The following is a 14148-nucleotide window of genomic DNA, read 5'->3' as shown; positions in this document are numbered from 1 at the left end:
CATATATCCCCCTGGAGGGCAAAGTCACCCTTTGTTGAGAACTACCACCCTAGAGGTAATCATAATCTGAATTTTTGCTTTTATTTATAGTTTATCAACATATGTAACCCTAAAACAATGTGTCGCTTAGTTCTACTGCATTTGAACTTCATAGAAATGAAATTTGTACTCCATGTGTTTTCCCGTGACTTGTTTCTTACATTCAACATTGTTTGTGAGATACATCCACGGTGTGTTATTACAAGCTGTAATTCATACAGTCATTTTTTCATATATTTTTGCTGTTGTATTGTAATCCGTGACTCCATAATTATTTAATCCAATCTATTATTGATGGACATTCATATTACATCTAACATTTTGCTTTTATGAATATTTCTACTAGGAACCTTTCCTACACAGGTCTTCTGGTAATTACACAACAATTTCTCTGAGCTATATACATAGGAGTAGAATTGCTCAGTCACAAGATATGCTCATGTTCAGCTTTATTACTTTCCAAAGTGGTTGTATAAATTTATACCCCCATCAGCAGCAGAGGGTAATTGCCATCACTCCACATGATTTCCAACACTAGGGTCTTCACTTATTTTTCACAACATGTGGTACCACAAAAATATACATTGCTTACCGTGTAAATCCCAACTCTACAAACAGCAAATGAGATCTGGATACATTCAGACATTTTCTATAAGATTAAAATAAGAATAAGAGATTACAACAAAATGTTTGTACCAAAGAACTGTCTTCATTCCCCTTGCTCTTGTTTCCCTCTTTAAAGACAATCTGCTATATTCCAACATCTGTTTTATGAGCAAGTGGCTGAATTTCTTCCGTCTGTTTTCTAGGCTAACTCAAATAAGACAGGGATAATAAAGTCTGGGGCATGTGGCTTTATCTTGGGACTATAAGGCAGATACTTTGACCTCTAATACAAGAGCATCATTTAAGGAGTGTAACTTACTGTAATGGTTTCATTTCATTTCTTTCAAATCTGGCTCTAATATCCCATTTTAATGATAAATATTTGGCTGCTATAAGTAGCTTTTTAAGCACTTCTTTTTCAGTTCAATTCTTATTAGATCATAAATGTCTACAATCATTATAATAGAAAAAAACTCTGTAAAAAGGAAACACTCATAGTTAAATGCTGAAAGTTATGAATGGGCTAAATTTTGACAGAGAACTGAGGTCCTTGGTCTCAGAATATCAATGGCAGTACTCAACTTAGAATTCACAACTTCTAACTCCAAAATCAAATTCAGATTCCTAAAACACATGCCCACTCACAAAACCATGCATACCAAACATGACTACTGGTTTCTTTTCCTTTCTTTAGAAAAAGTTATTTTCCCCAACTGAGAGAAATATTTTTAGCACATTAAATTAGTATGTAGTCAAAATAACCCTAACTTTATACAGTCGAACACTGTTATTATGGTTTATTGTTGACAAGTTAAAGCTTCTCCCTAAAGTTTATAATGTCATAAATCTCAGCAATCATGGTTTTATCCATTGTGGCAAGGAGGCAGAGATACAGGATCCTTGGCTTTCTGTGGGAGCCAAAAGACTTCCAAAGATGCAGTCCTTGAGGAAGACCAACAAGTCGCATCAGACCCATTCTGCCAAAGGCTCTTGCCTCTTCAGACAATATCCACAAGAAACTGAACTCTGTATAATTGAAGGAATTTGATAAAGAAAAGATTGGAAAGCCAAAGGCTATATACATGGATATTAAAAATAAAAATTAAGCAATGGAAAATCAAACTAAAAAGACAATCTGTTACCTGAAGCACTTAAACTCAATCTAAACCTTCAAATAATTCCAAACATTCAATGGTGCTATTGTTAAACAAATAGCTGATGATTTCATACTAGGGATCATGATCACATCTATTATGAAGTTACTACTATCATGACTGTAACACTATTGGTTTTATTTTGAATGAAATACACTACTGAAAACAAACCAAGGCCATGTCCTGGCGTCCTCAGAGCCCAAGACTAAGAACGCTCATTACCTTGTCCAAGATCATTCTTCCCACCTACCTTTGGAAATTACCCCAAATTGTACCTTTTAACATAATAGTGAATGACTGAACAACTCTGAGTAAGCTGGAAAAGTTATTTTCCCCAACTGAAAGATTACTGTCGTATTTTATGCCACCTGGAATAAAAGATTTACCAGCTTTTCTTGGAGTTAAGTGTTGTCCTGTGACTAAGTTCTTCAAAATGAGATGTAACTGAAAGATGCTTATAGGGAACTGACTCTGAGAAGGGCCCCTTTTTGCTCTTCTGCCTTTCCTACTTCTTTTCCAGGCTGTAACAGAGACTTAATGTAGCTCCAGTGACAATCTTGGATTGTGAGGGCACAATGAGAACAGTGGACACATGAAGTAGAGCATACAGATAAGAGAACCCAAAGATGCAAATGACCGTGGAGTTGCCATTCCCTCCTCTTCCAGACTTTGTACATGAAATAGAAATCAACCTGTAACTTTTTGTTTCCTGAGACAGGGTCTCACTTGGTTGCCCAGGCTGGAGTACAGTGGTACAATCTGGACTCACTGTACCCTCAACATTCTGGGCTCAAGTGATCCTCCCACCTGAGCCTCCCAAGTAGCTGGGATTACAGGCTCATGCCACTGTGCCCAGTTAATATTTTAATTTTTTGTAGAGACAGGGTTTTGCCATGTTTCCCAGGCTGGTCTCGAACTCCTGGGCTCAAGTGATCCACCTGCCTCGGCCTCCCAAAATGCTGGGATTATAGGCATGAGCACCGCGCTCAGCCCTCTAACTTATTTAAAAATTGTTGTGTGTCTCTCACGGCCTGATCTAATCCTATGCAGTAGAGAGCAACATTTGTTTTAAAAAAGTAGGTATCCCCATTGCCATATGAAAGGGCTCTAGCACCTATCATGAGAGAATAACTCTTCTTATGAGCTTTATCTTTTAAAGAGGGAGAAATATTTACTCTTCAGTTACTAAAAACCTACTTTCCACTCCTTCTCATATTCTCAAAAAGTACAAGTATTGTTGTTGGGATTGCTAAAATTATTACCCTGAAAACCCTCAATTTATTTTGTGTAACTTTTTTTCTGACTAACCATATTACCTCATTCTCTCTAACCTCTAATCCTTACAAATACTGCCTTATCCTTGAACATCCAACCTCAGGCCAGGTGGCATGTCTATTGCGCCAGCTTGTAAATTCATTCTAACAATAATGTTCTCAACAACGGCCTCTTCCCTCTAATTACTAGGAGTCGGATACATAGAGATATTTAAAAACATAACCAAACTTCCTTTGATCACAGTATATAAACTGGTAATAAATTTTAAATAATTATATTATTTCCCTGTATAGATGCTGTATTTGCAAGAAACTATTTTAACTGTAAACCCATGAGACATAAGGCATAACTTGGAATGAAGGATAAGTAGTTAACTATTCCCAATAAAAGAATGACTTTCTATCCCAGATAAACTCTGGCCCAGTAGCCTCTACAGTGATACTCACAAATCTACATCTAGTCTTGCCTGAGGAAGAAGTAAAGAATATTATTTCAAAAACAAATCTCATCTTCTTTGCTGCCTCATGTAATAAAATAGCAAAAAAGATGTCAAAAACAAGACAGATTGGTTACAATCTGTTTAAGAGAGGTCTATAGAAAAAGAATGCCTAAGACAGAAAAAAGAAAAAGAACACTAAATTTGAAATTAATGTGATTACTTACAGTTTATTGTTGTTTCCCCTAAGAAATTTCAAAGGTAAGCATGAAAATAAAGGAGAAAACAAAACTTCAACAAGATGGCAGAAAATGAATGTTATTTACTATGCAGTCCAAAAAAATGATATCAAGGTATAATTTGAGTTCCATCAGAGGGTTAAAAACACAATTTTCTTTTAGAGAGCTATTTTTTATACTCAATATAGTTGACAGTTCTAATTTTGATGTCCTGTGCAATCCCTCATCCTGATGCAAAGCAAGATGACAGTTATATTATCTTCTCCTCTATAATTCTGCTTGATGAAAATTAAAAAGTTAAGACAGCCAAGCCAATTCTTCAGAGTCCTGCAAGTAGTATGTTAAAACTGGTAAAACAAGAAAGGGCATAGGGGAGCAGTAAAACCCCTTCGAATGAGGCCCTAGCTTGGATCATCTATTTCCAAACGAGGTTATCAAAGATCCAGCATTTCCTCTCAATAGCAGACAAATGGGCTGAAGGCAAAGATGCAATAAATGGGGAATACAGAGAGTGATGACCCATTCCAAGGTACATGGGAACGCTAAAGTGCCGTGTGGGTGGAATCCTCTCTGAGTAAAGGTCATGTCTGTCAATTATGCTTTAGTCACTCCTCCAGATTGGAAATAAACACTTGGAAATGCCACCTACTTCAGAACTGGCATCTCCTTCTGTTAATATCGTCACTGAAAACATTAACAGGGCATTATTTAACAACTCCCTTAGTATACTCGAAAGTAATTTTCCCCAAATGGGAAAAAAGTAATTTTTTTTTAACTAATTACAAAATAAAATGAGGATTTGTTTACAAAATGTAGAGCATTTTGCTCCTCAGCATATATTTTATAGCTTTTTCAAATTAGGAAAAAGGATGATGATAATCTACCCAAAGAGAAACATTTGCAATCTAAAGCAAAGCTAAAGCTTCTCAACATTTTCTAAAAATGTTCTCAGTGGTAACAGTGCCAACAGCATCCCAAGAGCATCTATACTTCCAAGCAATCCACAAATGTCCATGCATGGAATATGTAAGAGTTCAACCAGTATTCAAAAAGGAATCATTCCTCTCCCTATTAAAAAATAACAATCATCATCATTAGAACATGATCTCTTTGTGAAATTCAATCACAAAGATTTGAAAAGCCATCTAGCAGAAATAACCTGAGATTTGAAAAGTCATCTAGCAAAAATAACCAAATGAAAGCATAAATCATTATATCAGAAGTTATAGATTTCATCCAGCAAAATGTTAGCCCATCTTCTACAAAACATCACTAAAAAATCATATGTAATATCCAGGCAGATTTTGGCTGAAATGCTGAAGTTAAGAATAGTTCTCGTTCTGAAAATTCTGATTCAAAAGTATGGAGGGAGAGAAATCCCCTTCTAACTTATCAGAGTAAAATAATGAGTACCACTTACCTTAGAGAATTTATTCCTTCACTTTTGACCAGGCACTGGGAATTTTAAAACTCAGTCCAAAGAAAGAAAACGAAAAAAAAAATTGCAGGGCTTTTTTTTTTTTTTATAAGACAGGGTCTCACTGTGTCACCCAAGCTGGAGTGCAGTGGTACAATCTTGGCTTGCTGCTGCCTGGACCTCCTGTACTCAAGCAGTCCTCCCACCTCAGCCTCCCAAATAGCTAGGATTACAGGTGCATGCCACCATACCCAGCTAATTTTTTTTGTAGAGATGAGTTCTCACTACGTTGGCCAGGCTGGTCTCAAACTCCTGGGTTCCAGCGATTCTCCCACCTCGGCCTCCCAAAGTTCTGGGATTGCAGGAATGAGCCACTGTACCTGGCCCAGAGCATCCTTAATGTGGCAAGCACTTCTAGGTAAGTGTTAAGTATACAAAGATAAAGAAGACCAAACCCTAGCATCAGTGATCTTCCAGTTCAGGAGAAAGCAGTAATTAAACATACCTGTGCCCGACAAGTGCAAGGTAAATGTGTTCAGCACAATCAGGGGTATGCACAATGGGCTTTAGGCAAACAGAGTAGAGGCATCGAACTCATTCTTAGAGGCATGTCAGGAAAGACTTGGAAGCATCTCCTGAATTTTGAGTCTCAAAAGATTGAGAGTTATCCAAGTTCAAAGGAGCAAAGAAGAAAACAGCATTCCAGATAAAAGTGAAAGCAAGAAACATCCCATAATGTGCAAGCACCTGAGGGTTGCTAATGCATGCCCTAGACACCTTCCTAGACTTTGCAAATAATTGCTTCTCGGTCCGATATCAATTATTGATAACTATTAACTGACAATCTACATACTACTTAAAATGTATTCATATCAATATACAAAACATCCTCATTTTAAGATTTATCTCTAACTCCCTGCCAAAGGAATTTCCATTTGTCAGGGACTTAGCATGGTCACATTATAGAGTCTGTTTTGCCTCCCCACCCTTTTAGATGCAAAGGCCCACAAGCAAGATGCCACAGCTGACTGAACTAGCAGGCAGTTTAGCCTTAGTAGCTGACCAACAACCATGGTGTGGCCTAGCAGGAAGGGCCAGGCTAACCTAATCATATTCTCTTTCTCCTAAATTTGAGTTGAAAAATACTGAAAAGATGAAGCAGTTCATAGTGCAAAATAAAACTGAGGGAATACAAAAACAAAGCTATTAAATAACTTCATAACCATGAAGAATCACGGCAATCTAAATTTACAAAGCCACGAGTATGAAAAAAAAGAAACTATACGAAAAAGAAAAGCTATGCAAAGCAGAGGAGAATAACAACCCTGCTAATAACCCCAAGAGAAGTAGACCCAGAGAGAAATCGGTATGTGAAGAATGACTGAGTGTAGTTGCAGACAAGTCTGTTTCTTAGTTAAAAAATTATATTCCTCAGTTTCCTTTGCAGCTAGGAATGGCGGTATGATCAAATTCTAGTAAATGAGATATAATCAGTAAGTCTTACAAGTCTTCCAGGAAGGAAGCACACTCTTCTTCTGCCCTTTCTCCATCCAGCTATCTGGAATGCAGAAGTGATGGCAGGAGCTCTGGCACTAATTTTGGACCATAAGCTTAAAGTCTACACGCTTCTTGGGGCCCTAGTGATTTCTGGACTTACTTGCCTGAGCAAAAAATGAAATTGTCAAAGCCACTATATTCCAACCAATTCCAGTCCTAATTGATACAGTGGTTGAGAGAATGTGACAGAACCACAATTTGAACTCAAGTCTTTTGGACTTGGGGGCCAAACTTAATCATCATGAGCAAGTGCTACCAAATAAAGTCAAACAAACTGAGTAAAGCAGGTTTACAGTTTACATATATTTTATGATTCAATAAATCATAAAAGTCTGACTGCCAAAGGCCAATAAAAAAGAAAAACATGCTGATGCAGTGTCACTCACCTACCACAAATGACACTTTGGACAAGCCTCTTTGACTCTGTAGCCTACCTGGACATACAAGGTTTTTCCCCGAACACAAGTACCTACAATAAGGTATATGGGCAATAAAAACTGAATATAGGCACCAGCTTCTCATGGATGGCAGAAACCTATCAAATTCAGATTTATAATGAGTAGAGGAGATTTTCAAGAGCACACAGGATTCTGGAAAGCCTGCAGCACATTTTGTAAGGAAGTCAGAGGCCTTTCTCATTAACTTCAAGCAAAAGAATTTTCCATACGTCATTAACAACTAGAAGAACTCAGCCTGGGCATTGTAACTCCCTAAACCACTGATGCCCCAGTGTGGCAAGTGTAGCATAGATCGGCAATTCCTTTGAAAGGCTCAAGGATTTTAGATGCCCAAGCTGAAGCACCAATGAACTTGGTATTAATTCTCTTCATTAATTAAACAATTTCATATTTGCATTGACCACCTACTTTGTGCCCAGCCATGTCCTATCCTGGGGACTGAACAGTGAGCAAAGTCCCTGCTCTTATGGAGCCTACACTCCAGTGGTAGTAGCACACAAAACAACAAATAAAATCAACTTAGATGGTGACAAGTTCTATGAAGAAAAAAATAATAATAATAAGAGAATGTGCAGGAGAGGGTGGATTTCAGGCACTGCTATTTTTAAGAGCAGATGTGGTCATTCTAACAATATTATAGACAATAAAAGAGATGCCAAAAAAGCTTTCAACAGCTTTGCTTCCCAAACCCCTTGCGTAGGCAAACACAGTATTCTACCATAAAAAGTCACAGCATTAGACACTCAATTCAATAATCCCCAAATATTTATTGAGAAGCAGTTCTGGGAGACATTAAGAGCAAATCTAACAGCTTTGGGTATTAGACTCTCTGGAATCAAATCCCATCCATACAACTTACTATTTGTAGGAGCTTGGGCAAGTTGCTTAACCTCTGTGTATCTTAATTTGTCATTTGTAAAGTAAGGATCACAGTAGTACCTATTTCATTGGGTACTAAGAGGATTCAATGAGTTATAAAAGGAAACACAGTGAGCTCCAGATTTGTATTTTGTTTTACGTACTTTGTAATTGACACATAATATATATTTTAATTGAATATCTACTATGTTCCAGGCACACAACTTCCTCTAAGCATTCGCATAAAGGGGCTCCAGACACCAGGAAGCCCCAGGGGCTGCACTCTGCCATGAGCTTCTACAGATGCCTTGCATTCAGGCCTTGTCTGTACTCTTGGTGTCTCCACCTGCTGTCACCTGCATTACCAGGACTAACTCCTGCAACTTCTTACTGCAAATACTGTAACCCAGAATGGTAACTCTGAGATTCCTTAAAGGAGTAAACATTACAAATCCAAGTTTCTCTCTTACCACTCTGTCTCAACAGAGCCAGCAACTGAAGCAAAACAATAAACAACATCCATTTTTAGCCAGGCCTCACAATATTGTCCAGATTGGCAATGCACAATGTTTAAACTGACAAAGTTTTAGTCTACATTATATAAAATTATATTAACTACCACTCAACTTTTTTTTTTTTTTTTTTTTTTGAGATAGAGTCTTGCTCTGTCACGAGGCTGGAGTGCAGTGGCGTGATCTCGGCTCATTGCAACCTCCGCCCACCTCCCGGGTTCAAGCGATTCTCCTGCCTCAGCCTCCCGAGTAGCTGGGATTACAGGTGAGTACCACCACATCCAGCTAATTTTTCTATTTTTAGTAGAGATGGGGTTTCACCATGTTGGCCAGAATGGTCTCAATATCCTGATCTCATGATCCGCCCTCCTTGGCCTCCCAAAGTGCTGGGATTACAGGCATGAGCCACTGTGTCCGGCCTCACTCAACATTTTAATATTCAATAATATTTAATATTTTTAATGCTGTTATAATGATAGGTATCTACTTTGCCATGCATTGTCCATTAGGCACTTAGGAGCAAAATTAATTAGAATCATAAGGAAAATTACATTTATTCAATTATCGAGTATGAATTCATCTTCTATTCCCTATGTCCCATTCCTTTTTAATATAATTAAATGAACACAACTTTTCAGCACTGTCCTTCTACTAAAACCTTAGAAATCATTGTTTAAGAATTCTTCCATTGATTTATCTTTTTAAGTCACATCTTTGGGCATGATACCTACATTGTCAAATCTATATTTAAAGTCCTCAAAATATTCAAATGGCCAAGTCCTTTTACTGAATCAGTACATCTATATTAACTCACAAAAATTATTGTACTGCCAAGAAAAGGCTGACTACAGGAGAGTGTGTACTCATTTAAACAACCATTTAAAGGTTCCAAAAGATTTCTATTTGCTTATTAATTAGACAATCTCAACTTTTCCTCTTGTTTTTCTGACTGTGGAGGGAAAAGAAAGGTAAGCTTTGAGGTTAGACAAACCTGAGTTTGAACCATTCAAGAAGTCACTTTAGAAAACTCATCCATCCAAGGACAGATAGTCCTTGGTTTCCGTGGGGGATTGGCTCCAGGACCCTCTGCAGATACTAAAATCTGTGGATGCTCAAGTTCCTATATAAAATGCTGTAATATTTGCATATAACCTACACATATCCTAATACAATGACAATGTTGTGTAATTATTAGACTGTATTTTTTACTTTGTATTATTTTTTACATTTTTTTGTTCAAATATTTACAATTTGCAGTTCATTGAATCTGCAGATCTAGAACCTGCAGATACAGAGGGTTCACTATAATAATACTAAAGCTGCTAACTCTATTGAATTAAATAAGCAAGCATCAGGTGCTTAGCAGAGGGAAGATAATTTCTCACACCTAGTGAATCCAAAGCCAAGCCACCCACATCTACTACTGGAATGTGGATGAGTCTCCTGAACAGGCCCCACTAGTTCCCATCCGATCCCTGTATAATCCATCCTCCACTCAACAGCCAGAGCAAGTTTTCAACATGTAAATCTGGTGTTATCACCTCCTGCTTAATCTCATAGTTTAAGAGCAATCTTAACAGAAACCCAACTCCCAGTCACAACCGCCAGGCCCTACGGAATCTTAACTGGGCTCCCCTGGGGCTTGGGTTCAGAGCCAATTTCACTGAGCCCTCTTAGTATCTGATACCCCAACCTCTGAGATTCCTATGAGCAGCTATACCACTGTCTCATACTTGCTGAAGGCAAATAGCCCCAGTCAATACGCTCAGGGAACTACCTGGCGTTTTCTGTAAGTCCCAGGGATCCCTGTGCCCAACTCAGGTGGTAGTATCTACCTACTTTTGTCCCCAGGGACCCACCCTATTTCCCTTTTGTTTTTCAAGGGATTCCACTTTTTCCTAAGTCTTGTAGATTTTCTCCTTACCGCTATCCCTAAAGCCTGGCTGCCAAGTGGCACAAGCCCTCCCTCCCTTCCTTGCTGTTATGTTCTTGCTTCTCCAAAGGTGTGCACATGGCCCTTCTTTATGAATGGGTTTTAGTGCTAAGGACTAAAAGGAACAGATATGTGGAGGGTGATATAAAAATCTAACAACTAAAGGCAGTATAGTCATTGCCTATGTTTCTGACGTGTCGTGTGGATAAACAAGCCACTGAAACACCTGCCCTCCACCTGTTATCAGCAAGCGGATCTCTCCAAAGCCCTCCCTTCACTCTCAAACCAGAAGGTTGAATCACAACCCATGAACCAGGTGAGCTATAGCCCCTCGTAAGTCCACTCCTTTCAGATGAGCAGTTTGCATTTCTGAGGGCAGAGTTTCTATCCAAGCATTTCATTAACATGGTGAATAATGTCTAGTAACTATACCTATAGAAATCGAGTAGAATCACACACAATTCAATTTAAAAGGACAGCCTTATCTTACAAGTCACAAGAGAAGCAAAAAAAGGCATTTACTAAGGTTCTACTACGCACTAGGTATTTTTATACTGTCATCTCACTCAGCGCTCACAATTAGAGCAATGTAGGTATTTCCAGACCTGTCTGTCACATGAAAAAAAACTAAAGGATACTAGCCTGAGGCTAGTAAGTGGCAGAACGTAGACTACTGCCTAGGTCTAATTCTAAGCCAGTCCTTTTCCAACTCTGCAACCCCACACGGTGTTGCAAAGAGACAGTTGGATATTCAAGAAATACTTTTAAGTAGAAATCGAATTTTAATCAGAGACTGAAATGAGAAACAACATATTCAAACGTACTGTATATAAAATTTTAACACACTGGAAACCACCCACGCATAATTCATGCCGCCAGAGTAACTTGGAGTGGGGGGGAGAGATCAAGCCTCGTGATAAAACCTATGTTCTGCCTTCTGACTGAAGATCAGCTCAGCATTGCACAGTGAGCTACTTTCCAATCTGTAACATTTGCAACTATGATTCTGTTGGAATCCTGTTCTTCCTTGATGCTACACCAAAAAGAGAACAAAATGCAGAACCAAATAAACTATTTGATAAGCCTTCAGTTCTCAACCATGTCTAAATGCAGTTTTTGTGTTCATCAAAACAGCTTCATTGTCCTCACTGATAATATATAATAATAAACATGTAAGTAAATATCATAAACATAGGCTTGTAAAAAGTCAAATACATTAAAATATCACTTGTTTAATAGTTCTGCATAAAATTAATTGGAAAAAACTCCACTGCCTAAATGAAAAGAAACATGTTAGTTCCTCCCCTATACCACAATGTTTTCTTAAATAACTCATACTAAAGTGAAGAGAGATTGGCTGATACATTAGGACCAACCTAGAAGGAAAAAGTTGAAAGGAACTTTGCATCTACTTGAACCTCTCACTCAGTACATGAACTCCTTTCTATGATGTCCCTAACAAGCAGGGAGCCAGCTTCGGTTCTGTCATTTCCTACTCAAGGAAGATGAACAAATCTTAAGAGAATTCTTCTTTACCTGAACCAATACCTGGCCTTCCTGTGATCTTGACCTGCTCAGACTCATAGAAGACATTATGCCCTTCAAACAACTAAAGCCACTGATTAGATCATCCTTTTTAAATTATTATTATTATTATTATTATTATTATTATTATTTGAGATGAAGTCTCACTCTGTCACCAGGCTGGAATGTAGTGGCACGATCTCAGCTCACTGCAACCTCCACCTCCTGGGTTCAAGCAATTCTGCCTCAGCTTCCCAAGTAGCTGGGACTACAGGCGAGTGTCACCCATACCCAGGTAATTTTTGTATTTTAGTTTCACCATGTTGGCCAGGCTGTTCTTGAACTCCTGCCTCGGCCTCCCAAACTGTCTTGCTCTTCTTTAAAGGTTCTCCCCAAGTCCAAAAGCCAAAACTCCAATGCCAATGAAAAATATCATGCAATAACCCAGTGGCTGGCAAATTACAATCTGTGGGAAAATCCAGTCCACTGCCTGGTTTTGGCAACAAAGTTTTGTTGAAACACAACCACATCCATCTGCCTGTCTATTATCTACAGCTGCTTTCAAACTACTAAGTCAGAGTTCAGTAGTTGAAAGAAAGATGTATGTATTTTACGTTCAGTGTTATAGGCTACAGTCTCAGTAGTTACAAGGGTCATCCCTGCATTATTTAGGATGCCCAAATGCCTGCCAACCATTAAGCTCCCAAGAAGTATTTGCTGAGTAAGGAAAGTCAGAAAAGGAAAGATGATGGTTAGGAAGAAGGGAAGGTAGGGCTTTTCTTCTCCCAAAACTAACTGAAATCCAGCCTTATAGAATACTTTAAAACCTGACAGATCCCTGTCTTGCTGCAACATCTTTTAACACAGTGCTACACAGCAGAATTAAAATCGAGGACCTAAAGTGACTATGTTTCATTTCAGGCAAATAAACATTGATTAAAATATCATTTAATAAAACAAAAGTCTTGGTTAATTTTGAATGCACGGGAAAATACTACTCACACTCAGTGTTAGAAGCATATGTATTTGTTATTGTTGCTACTGCTTATTGTCTTAATATCACTCACTGCAATTATATAAAGCAATTGGGATAAATAATCTTTCCCTCAGATGAACTCTTATGCACTCTGGATTTGGGGAAACAGAAAAGAACTGCTTTAAGACAGATGAGGAAAAGACTGAATCATCAGTGAGCTTACTATAACTCTTGATTCTTCATCTCCTTCATGTTTTAATAATCACTCATTTTTACGATGGTTTATTCAAGACAACCTTTGTAGAAAGTATTAAAATATGCATCACATCTTGCATAGCTTTTATAATTTCAACTTTTTAAGCAACTTGTTTCATTATACTTGTGTTCTCTTACAAAGAATCTGATGTGAAGTAAGAATTAGCAACGCAAGATCTTTCTCAACATAGAATCAAAATTTTTACTGAGTCCATTTTATGAAACTATTCCAAGTGAATGTTAAGCTCACATAATTAATTATTTATGATAAAACCGGAAGAACTCAGAAGACATGAAATGGAAAATATTCACCTAAGGGTATTAACAAAGATCCCAAGGTTAGTTAGGTATTCTGCCCAAATAATGACATAATTAAACTAAAACATCACTAGCACAGGAATATCAGAATGTACAAAAATTGCAGCCTGCATCCCACAGAAATAGTAAGGAGGGGCTGCACTCCAGACTCAAAAAGTAATGCTACCCACAGCCCACGGCCAGGTCAGTAGGGACCCTGAGAGTCTGGAAGTGCAAAGGAAACCTAGGAGCAATTGAGTGATCCCATCTAAATGACCCAACCTTTAAAATACACATAGAAATCCCAAGAAATCATAGCAAAAAGTATGTTACCCTGAAAAAAATTACTGGTGAACAATATAAAATATACATTTCTATACAAAATGAAACAAAGAGAGGAAACCAATAATCCCAAGAGGTTTTCTACTTTAGCCCAGTAACTTGAAAAAAGAACCAGTCTCATTCAGGAAACATTCAAAATGACCAAGAACAGCAACATTACCCAATAAATCGTCTCAATGCTCCTTCCTCTACCATACCCTGCCTCTCAGGAAACATTCATACAGGAAGAAGGGATAAAAGAGCTAGCCAATAAATCACATGCTCTGCTTC

General features: G+C 38.0%; 1 protein-coding gene across 8 annotated transcripts in view; it reads right to left on the bottom strand.

The window, feature by feature from the left end:
- LOC105499370 (ARF like GTPase 15) overlaps positions 1-14148 on the bottom strand; it is a 437434-nt gene that overhangs the window by 406733 nt on the left and 16553 nt on the right. For 2 of the 8 annotated variants that reach the window (XM_024786935.2, XM_011771919.2), the window contains exons 2-3: positions 3738-3755; positions 632-688 (exon numbers count right to left, since the gene is read on the bottom strand). The exons of 2 other annotated variants lie outside the window; for them this stretch is intronic. In XM_024786935.2, coding sequence (XP_024642703.1) covers positions 632-685 — 54 coding nt within the window. In that variant the 5' untranslated portion in view covers positions 686-688; positions 3738-3755. Of the gene's footprint in view, positions 1-631; positions 3682-3737; positions 3756-14148 lie in introns of those variants that run through there. 4 more of the 8 variants (XM_071098936.1, XM_071098940.1, XM_071098939.1 and 1 more) reach the window with 4 other exon arrangements.

The sequence above is a fragment of the Macaca nemestrina genome, chromosome 6, assembly GCF_043159975.1.
Source record: "Macaca nemestrina isolate mMacNem1 chromosome 6, mMacNem.hap1, whole genome shotgun sequence".
Taxonomy (NCBI): Eukaryota; Metazoa; Chordata; class Mammalia; order Primates; family Cercopithecidae; genus Macaca; species Macaca nemestrina.
Note: the sequence above shows the minus strand (reverse complement) of the source record. Positions and strands in the feature narration are given on the sequence as shown.